Source organism: Lactuca virosa, chromosome 8, assembly GCF_052849685.1.
Source record: "Lactuca virosa cultivar CGN04683 chromosome 8, Lactuca_virosa_CGN04683_v6, whole genome shotgun sequence".
NCBI lineage: Eukaryota > Viridiplantae > Streptophyta > Magnoliopsida > Asterales > Asteraceae > Lactuca > Lactuca virosa.
The window spans coordinates 298,166,203-298,175,985 of NC_136433.1; the positions used below are offsets into that span (position 1 = coordinate 298,166,203).

The following is a 9,783-nucleotide window of genomic DNA, read 5'->3' on the forward strand; positions in this document are numbered from 1 at the left end:
TTGTGCTAGATCTATTTTATGGTGTTATTTATGCATTTTTGAGTCTTTTGAGTTAAGGTTGAGCTTTTGATATACTCTAGAAGCAATGGATGTTAGATCTTAGCTCCATGGAGGTCTCTTGTTCATAAAAATGCAAACTTTGTGAAAGATATTGGTATATGCAAGTGTTAAGAGCTTTATTAAGCTTCTTTTTGAGTGTTGGGTCCCATTAAGTCATGCATGGGTGTAAAGTTGCCAACTTTGCGTATTAAGTCACCCTTAGGGACCAAATATGAGAGTTTGGCAAAAGGTCTTAACTGTTTAAGTGCTTAATGAAGTGGTTTGGGAGCATGATGTGTACGCTGGGCGTACGAGCTGAGTACGCCCCACATACTCAACAAATGGACACATGGGCTTGACCTTCATAGGTTTGGGCCATACTTGGGACTTTTAAGATTGGGCCTTGTTGGGCCATTATGCTTCTGATTTTGGGCTTTTGCTAGTATATTGGACTTCCTTGGTTTAGGCCCATGATGGGTTTTGGGCCCAATTTAGAAGACTGGGCCATATTGGGCCTTGGGTTATCATCTAGGATTTGGGCCTCTCGAGTAATTGGGTTAGGCCTTGGTTTTGGGCCAAGTAAGGAAAAATGGTAAAATGGTCTTTTACCTTGGTTATGGGATAAGTAGCTTAGATTCTTGGTTATGGGTCAAGATCCAATTATTGATTGATATTATTTTGATGATGTCAGCACGGGGATTTTCCGGACCAACAGACCAAGATTCATTTGAGTGTTTCAATAGCTATATGTGAGTTTTCCTCACTGTGTTTAGCGGGTCGAAGACACCAATGCCGGCCTATGGTTTATTATGTTCAAGATGTTAGATGTCTGCGTGACTCTTGCATATGTTATGTGTTTATATGTTTACCCGGGGGGGGGGGGGGGCGATAAACATTTTGTATGCTATTTATTTTTGTGATTATTGCATGTGTTATGTGTTTATCTGTTTATATGTTTATATGTATACCGGGTGGGCCCCGATGACTAACATATCTGTATACCGAGCGAGGCTCGATGCCGGGCGGAGCCCATTATATGTTATTATGTATGGTATGTGATATTTTGGGGAACTCACAAAACTTTGTGCTTACGGTTTTCAGTTTATGTTTTCAGGTACTTCTGGTTCGAAGGGGAAGAGTCCGAGATGATTGCAGTGCACGCACCATCTCGTTTCGCATTTTATGTTACTATGATGTCGTTGGTACACTAGTTCCACCATGATTTTTATGATGATGTTTTGGATAATAGTTTTATTAATTAAAAAACGAAATTTTTTAGCTTTAATTTTTTAATCGGCTAACAATGGTCACAAAGATATGAATGAGGAGTTTCAAAGACATAAGGAGACAAAGAATGTGAATATTCAAATGTAAATCATAAGTAAAACTGAAGGGTTATTTTGCTTTTGTATTGTACAAGTAGAGAATGGTGTGCTATCTAAAGACTTTAATTTTTTAGTCGGGTTAACCTGCAACTTAAAATATTTTTAAATATCAACCTTAAACCTGGACCTAATTAGAATCCAGTTTTCATTATTATTATTATTTTTTTCGGGTTAACCCGAATAACCTGATTAGTAATTTTAAATCTATTAAACTCTACCCTATTTATCTTATTCAGATTTGGGTCGGGATAATTGAGTTTAGATTTTTTTGACACCCTAACCAAACGTGTCCTAACATTTTTATAGTTGTCATGAAATAATATTTTTTGGAAATCACTTCGTTTTTGGATGAGATACATAAAATAAAAGAACCAAATTTGTAACTTACTCAAAATAAAATCACACTTTTAAAGAGTTTTACAAGTTCATCGTCACAAAAAATTTGCCGCCTATTTTCCTCTCCAAGGGTTTCTGTTTTCAATTGCAACTTCACACACTCGCTAGTTACTTCTTGTAACACGGTTAATGGCATCGGCTGTTCCTGTTGAGATGATTGACGACGATGACGTAAGCTACTCCATAAGCATCTCTCTCGCAAAGCCCCATTTCATTTCTGTCAATAATTCTGGATTTCATTTTTCGTTTTTCTTACACCAGGATTTTGATTGGGAAGCAGCCGTTAGAGAGATTGATGTCGCCTGTGGTGAAGCCATTAAACAATCATCATCTGGAGTTACTACTACTACTACTACCAGCGCAACCATATATCGAAATTCTAATTTACATACGGGTTCTTACCCTAAGATTGAAAACAACAAACCCTCTTCTTCTCGTCAATCCACACTTGATAGATTCATTGGATCGACAGGCTTGAAATCCGCAAATCAGGATGCACGACATGATGCCCAAGATAAGGTTGAGTGCAATGACGAAAGAGTAAGCGACGTTAGCATTGACCCAGAGGCCGCACAAACCTGGATATACCCAGGTATCTGTTTACTTTACCATAGCTTTATATATTGCAGAATTGTCGCTCTTTAATCCTTTTGGGGTCTACTGATTTGTTGAATTTTGATTATGGGGCAATTCAGAACATCCATCATTATAAAAAAAACTAATCTTGTTACGCTTCCTTTTGATGTCAGATCCTATCAACCCAAGTTAACAATTAACTAGTTAATCACTACAAATAACTTGCTTTGATTTCTGCTATTGGCATCGTTTCTTGTCCTCAAGTGATTAATCAAAGAACCCCCAATGCTTAATTGCTCTCCAAGAATTGGTTTTCCGTAAATGATTTGCATTCTGAAGCTTATACGATTGATCTTTAGTGGCAGAAAATGTCCCTGTTCGTGATTATCAGGCATCTATTACCAGAACAGCTTTATTTGCAAATACATTGGTGTCATTGCCTACAGGATTGGGAAAGACTCTTATTGCTGCTGTTGTAATGTATAATTACTACAGATGGTTTCCTCAAGGTGATGATATGCTTAATTTCCTTTTGCAAGTTGAATCCTACATATATCTCTAAATCTAGAATGTGTGTTTTTGTTTAATTAGATTGGAAATGTAGTCCTTATGTGATGTTGTATTGCAGGAAAGATTGTGTTTGCTGCTCCTTCTCGCCCTCTTGTTTTGCAACAGATAGAAGCATGTCATAATATTGTGGGAATTCCACAAGTGAGATTTCTTTTCTTCTTTCTTCATACATTGTCCAGTTTAGGTTCTTACATATCAGATTTGTCTTGTTTTCTATTTTTAAGAAGTTTATATCAAACCGATTGCAGGAATATACAGTCGATATGACAGGTCAAACAAGTCCTTCAAAAAGATCAGGCCTTTGGAAAACTAAACGAATCTTCTTCCTTACCCCACAAGTTCTTAATGAGGATATAAAATATGGCAAGTCCCTTTCCCAATCCAATACATGCCAAATGTAGTACAAGTTTTCTACATTTTAAAATGAGGACATGGTATTTTTTTTTTAGTTTTTTAAAGAAAGTGTATAATGCAGGACGTTGTGATATGAAACAACTAGTGTGTTTAGTGCTTGATGAAGCTCATCGTGCAATTGGAGACTATGCCTACTGTGCAGTTGTTCGTAAGGTATGTTCAGGGGTTGTACTTTGTGCTTTGAGATTGGTACATTACATCAAGTATGTTTCTTTCACTGAGATTTTGAAATTTTGTGATTTCTTTCTACTCATAGTTGATGGCTGTTCCAGTGCATTTGAGATTATTAGCTCTTACTGCAACACCAGGATGTAAGTCATTTATCAATTATCTCAAACATAAATAGCAACACACACACACATGATAACAATATACTTACATTTCTTTACATATAATGACAATACCTAACAAATAAAGTTCATAATGTTATATGTGAGTATTCAGCTAAGCAAGAGAAGGTCCAACAAGTGATTGATAACTTGCAAATATCTTGTCTTGAGCATAGAAGTGAGAGTGATCCTGATGTGACTCCATATGTCCATGAAAGGAAGGTTGATTTAATTGAGGTATATGCTAAACTTTGTACATTATTTGATTACAATTTATGAGTTTTTTTAGCTCATTAAACAAAAAGCTATTTTTTCATTCAAGAATGGTCCATTTCCATTCGAATGAATATCAATCAAATAGTACAAGTCACATTTCTTCCCTGTTTCCATCATAACAAACACTATTTTAAGGATTTTTTTTTCCAATAATCATTATTCTTGCTATAATGGTGATAGGTTGAGATGGGAAATGATGCTCTTGAAGTAGATAAACTGCTAATGGATATCATACGTCCATATCTTTCAAGGCTTTCTCCCTTTATAGCTCTTCCAAAAAGAGACATAAATTCGGTAAGCTTTCGTCTATTTTAGGGCTCTTTTTAAGCCCCAACTTATCTGTGTTCTTTTATAAGTACAATTTCTTTCATATGAGTGTTTCCATCTCCAATATTCAAATCAGTCTAAATGCAAGAAATAGCAACATAGGAGTAGTTTCAACTTCAACGTTCTACTTTCTTTTTTCCTATAACAACATAGTACTTTCTGTTTTTTTTTTTTTTTTTTTTTTTCTTGCATTAAACCCTATTCACTTAGCTAGTTTTGGTGGAACAAGTTTCATAATGAGAGTGTGCTGACATGGATCTTAATTTGGCAGTTTAGCCCATACGATTTTCTTGAGTCAAAGGAACAATTCCACAAAGATTTGCCACAAAACATTTCTGAAATCAAAATCCGGGAAATAGATGGGATTTTGTTCGTCCTGATCACACTATATCATATAAGGAAGCTCCTTTCAGCTCATGGTATACAACCAGCATTTGATATGCTTGAAGGCAAATTGAAGCAGGGGTATTTTTGTCCATCTTTTATCAACATTTTGGTTATTTGAGCATGCAAATATGTCACTTAAAGAGTTTTTCTTTCAAGTCCTATTGATGCTAACATTGATTAACTTCCAGGAATTTTTCTCGATTTATGAATACGAAAGAAGAACTTTGGAAAGCAAAAGCTATAATGAAACAAAACTTGGATCATGGTGTTCATAGTCCAAAGTTTCAAAAGATGTTAGAAGTATTGTCTGAACACTTCAATAGTATGTCATTGGATCCTTTTTGTTTTACTTGATGTTGCTAACTTCATAGATTACATTGACCTTTTCGTGTGTATTCCAAGAGTTTGAAGTGATTTAATATTCTTTTTTTGGAGATTCTGACAATTGTGCATATGCAGAAAAACAAGATCCCAAGAAGTCGAGGGTTATCATTTTTTCAAATTTTAGAGGAAGTGTAAGGTCAAAACATTCATTATTCTTAATCTCTAGTTCATTTTGATTTTTGCAATGAACATGATTATCATGATGCTGGAATTTCAAGTTATAAGATTTTAAATATCCATCTTAATATTTTCAGTGAGATAATGAAGTCATTATCTACCATTGGGCCATATGTTAAAGCTACAGAATTTATTGGCCAAAACTCAGGTTAGTGATCTTGTCCAGTAATTATCTTCTTACATTATAGTACTGTAGAAATCCAAATCCTTGTGTTCGATCTTTTTATATAATTTTAGGTTAAAAGGGTATTTTGGTATTTTTCACAAGGGGAAATACTTGAAATTGAACTCCATGTGTTCCATGCTCTTATACTAACTAAAGTACTTGCAGCTTTTCATTGATTCTTTTGCATAAATGGTGAACTTGCCATGCTTACTTTGTGAAACACATTTTTTTTTTTTTTTTTATAAATGTGGTTCATGAATACTGTTGATCTTGTATTACATTTATATTTTTGCACAGGTAAAAAATCAAAGGGCCAGACACAAAAAATTCAGCAGGCTGTTTTAGAGGTAACAATGTCCAACTTTTATGCAGCCATTATCTTCTTCATGTTTTTCTTTTTATGTAATATTATTTTCATAATTTGTTATTAGAAATTTCGAGCTGGTGAATATAATGTTATTGTTGCAACATCAATTGGAGAAGAAGGTCTAGACATTATGGAAGTTGATCTTGTTATTTGTTTTGATGCTAATGTCTCACCTTTACGCATGATTCAACGCATGGGAAGAACTGGTAGAAAAAGTGAAGGAAGAGTTGATATCCTTTTATATTTCATACTTCATTTCATTATTTAATTATTCAAGACAAAATTTCATAATTGGTCCCTGTGGTTTGCAAAATATTGCACTTTGAGGACAACTATGGAAAACGTTATGCCACTGGTCCCTATGGTTTCAAAACCTTGCATGAATGCTCCTTTCCAACGTTAAAACTAACTTTTCAGCTATTAATTTTAATGAAAAGACCAATTTACCCTTGAACCAAATATGCAATATACAACAAACCTCAAGGGTAAATCAAATTTGGTTCAAGGGTAAATTGGTCTTTTCATTAAAATTAATAGCTGAAAAGTTAGTTTTAACGTTGGAAAGGAGCATTCATGCAAGGTTTTGAAACCATAGGGACCAGTGGCGTAATGTTTTCCATAGTTGTCCTCAAAGTGCAACATTTTGCAAACCACAGGGACCAATTATGAAATTTTGTCATTATTCAATGATACAAATTGTTTCATAAATATAACATTTTAGTAATGTAAATTGTAAAAAGTTCCCTTAACATGCATACTAGTCTTAGCTTGTAAAGGCCAAGAAGTAAGAGGTTATTTGAAAAAACAAGCAAACAGCAAAAGTATCAAGAAACATATGATAAATGGAGGAACAAGTAGCTTCCGTTTTCACTCTAGTCCAAGAATGGTAAGATTATTATTATTGTTATTATTACTTGATTACAAATTGTGTTTATTAATTTGTTTTTTTTACAGATTCCAAATGTTTTTAGGCCTGAAAAAGTGCTGACTAAGCTGTTGATTGAAGAATATGTTCGACGTGGAAAGAAAGTGAAAAATGATGAGGCTATTCAGACACCAAAATATAAACTTAAACTCAACAACATTGAGATTGATCTTCTTGCAAAGTATTTTCAGCCTTCAAGTGAAAACGAATGGAGGCCTTCTCTTATTGCTTTTCCTCACTTCCAAGCATTTCCATCAAGAGTTCATGAAGTTTCTCATTCTATGAGAACAGAGATGCTAATCGATACAATGCAAAATTTACAAGACTTATCTTTTGATAACAAGGATGAAGAAGAGACTTCACAAGGCTACTTCAGAGCTGAAAGCATTGACATTGAGCATCACCATACCAATATAAGAGGTAACAAAAAGCAAAAAGTCAAAAATGGATTCAGTGTTATGATTTAGTATGTTTTTGACATTGGGTTTACAATATTGCAGATGATGATGAAATACAGAAAGAACCTGAAAGTGACATATTATCTCCTATGAAACCATCTGTTCACTCCTTTCTTTTTGGATCAGATTTTACATCCATTGATTCACTTGGACGAGTTATGATTCTTTCTGTTCCATTATTTTCTCTCACCAAAAATTCAACTCCACAAAACATCCATTTAGAGGATTTAGAGACATCATGTGATATTATAAATCACGTTTTTAATACCCCTGTAAAAAGTGATGATCTTCTGGAATCTTCTAGAAGGAACATCACGGAAACCCCTCTTGCTGACACCGAGTCAACCGATTCGAAAGCTGCTGAACTCAGTCCTCGCCTAACAAATCTAATAATGTCTGGTGTTGTTCCAGAGTCCCCAATAGATAACAGTGATTATAAAGTAAAAGATAACCCTACAATGCCTCATCTCCCCATATCTTTGGTTCAAAATAAGAACAATGAGGGAGAAATACAAACTCCAGGAATTGAAATACAGAATAATTCTTCAGAAAATTGTGTTTCAGTTTCTAAGTTTGTGGGAGAAACGCGAACTCCTGTGACAAAGTTGTCTGATGATATGAGTAGTAAAGATTGGATGTTAAGTTCTGGTGAAAAGTCAATTAGTCAACCGAAGCCAAGGCTTAAAAGATTACGAAAATATGGCGATATAAAAAGTGGGAATTTGTCAGATGTGGAAGAAATTGTGGGCCATAGATCTTGTGGTCAATTGGATCATTTTTCCAATAAGCGTGGTAGAGGTAATTTTTGCAAATTTTGTTCTGATTATTGCTACTTTGAGTTGTCGTAATCAATTTTGAGTTTTCGAGGTAAAAGTGATTATAATTCTGATTATTTTAGGTTAAAATAATCAGATTTGGCGAAGTAGGTAATAAGTTACTGTGAGTAAAGTGGTTATTGAAATAAATGTAAAATTACCTACCTATCCCTAGCTTTAATCAACCTATTAATCAAATCTGATTCTTACTCTTTAAGTTGCAATAATCACTTTTAAAATGCACATCAAAACATTCTCAGAATTCTCATATGATGCATTTTGTGCCAATTGAAACCTATTTTTTGTTTCAGGTGACAAAAAGGTGTTAAATAATGCCAGAGTTTTTATCGAAGATGAAGCTGAGTAAGTCTATAGGATGATATTCTAGGGATATTTTTTTTTAACAATGAGGGCGTTTACGTCTTTTGCACAGACTGCGACAATGAGTCCCTGAATGACAACTTTTTGTCTCATTTGCATCAGCCTGACCTATTCTGTTTGTAACAAAAACAGAACATTTCATCTATTAAATTGTTTGAAAATATTATTGAAGTTAATTAATAAACTAGGGTTGAATGTTGATAAAATTTCAGGGTGTCTTCAGAGGGGTCTGGTGATGAGGATGTTGACCATGGTCAAGATTCTTATGATGGCAGTTTCATAGATGACCGGATAAACCCTACAGTGGCAACCACACAAGCTGCTGAATGTGATATGATGGCCATTTATAGGTATGCTTCCATGAATTTTAATTCTGTAGACTTTCTATCACAATGTGATATTATCTGGCATGAAAGGTTATTTTGGTCACTTTGAAAAATCTACATGTAACTTCTTTTTGTTTGAGTGGCAGACGATCTTTACTCACCCAATCACCCGTAATCAGAACACCAGAGTTCCCCATGGACCCTAATCCTGATATAGACCCAATGCATGATGATGGAGGAAGTACATCCAGAACAACAAATCCCACACACAACAATACCTATTCCACATCCGTCTCTTTCAACACCGAGAGGCTCTCTTCAGCCACCGGAATCCCAACCACCACCACCGGAATCCCGAGCACCGCCACCGGAATTCGGAAAAGGAAGTTGAGTTTTTCTCATGGTGAGTCACTTCCGATTCGTAACCTAGAGAAGGAAATCTTAATAGATGCTGAATCTACTGCTGCTAAAGAGCCGCCATGGAAGGCGGCAGGAGAAGCCATGGATGATTTTGATAGTGATGAGTTTTATCGAGGTATTGATTTTGATGCGTTGGAGGAAGAAGCTACCAGACAATTGAGATCGCGATCGGAAGCGTCGGGAAAGGTGAATGATAAACCGAATGATCAAAACTTGGATTTTTTGGATTGTCCGTCTTTTGATCTGGGAATTTAAAGGTAATTTATGTCATTTGTTATAGATTTTGGGGTGTGGTGTAAATATTACTCGAATGTGATGGAACGTGGGATGTGTGTAATTATAAAGAGAAAATAATGGTAGTGGTGGAAAAGAGAAATCAAGATTTGTATATTGTGATGAATATGGACATGGATAGAAACAAGAATAAGATGCACTTTATTTAACACACTTAAATAATAGGAACATAACTTCATTTGAAAAAAAAATTAGATTTGATAAAAAGTCAAGAAAAAATTGTCCTCATTTTGTTTTTCCTATCAATATCTCTCGGGTGTGTTGTCATCTTATCCGATAATATTTACTAATATCATTTACTAAAACCAGTATTTAGAAAAAAACAGGGCCTAAGATGAGTTCAAACATGGACCCTATTATATAAAGTTATA

At 34.8% G+C, this 9,783-nt stretch overlaps 1 protein-coding gene across 1 annotated transcript; it reads left to right on the forward strand.

Moving 5' to 3' along the window:
- The first annotated feature begins 1,876 nt into the window (after positions 1-1,876).
- On the forward strand, positions 1,877-9,558 carry FANCM (DEAD/DEAH box RNA helicase family protein). The gene is made up of 21 exons (XM_079068493.1): positions 1,877-1,991; positions 2,082-2,412; positions 2,756-2,905; positions 3,025-3,107; positions 3,215-3,329; positions 3,442-3,533; positions 3,637-3,691; positions 3,825-3,946; positions 4,166-4,279; positions 4,584-4,777; positions 4,888-5,021; positions 5,159-5,219; positions 5,338-5,408; positions 5,724-5,773; positions 5,858-6,023; positions 6,552-6,679; positions 6,748-7,138; positions 7,219-7,974; positions 8,303-8,354; positions 8,585-8,722; positions 8,845-9,558. The coding sequence occupies exons 1-21, from the start codon at positions 1,950-1,952 to the stop codon at positions 9,371-9,373; spliced, it is 3,774 nt and encodes a 1,257-aa protein (XP_078924619.1). The 5' UTR covers positions 1,877-1,949; the 3' UTR covers positions 9,374-9,558.
- The last annotated feature ends 225 nt before the right edge of the window (positions 9,559-9,783 follow it).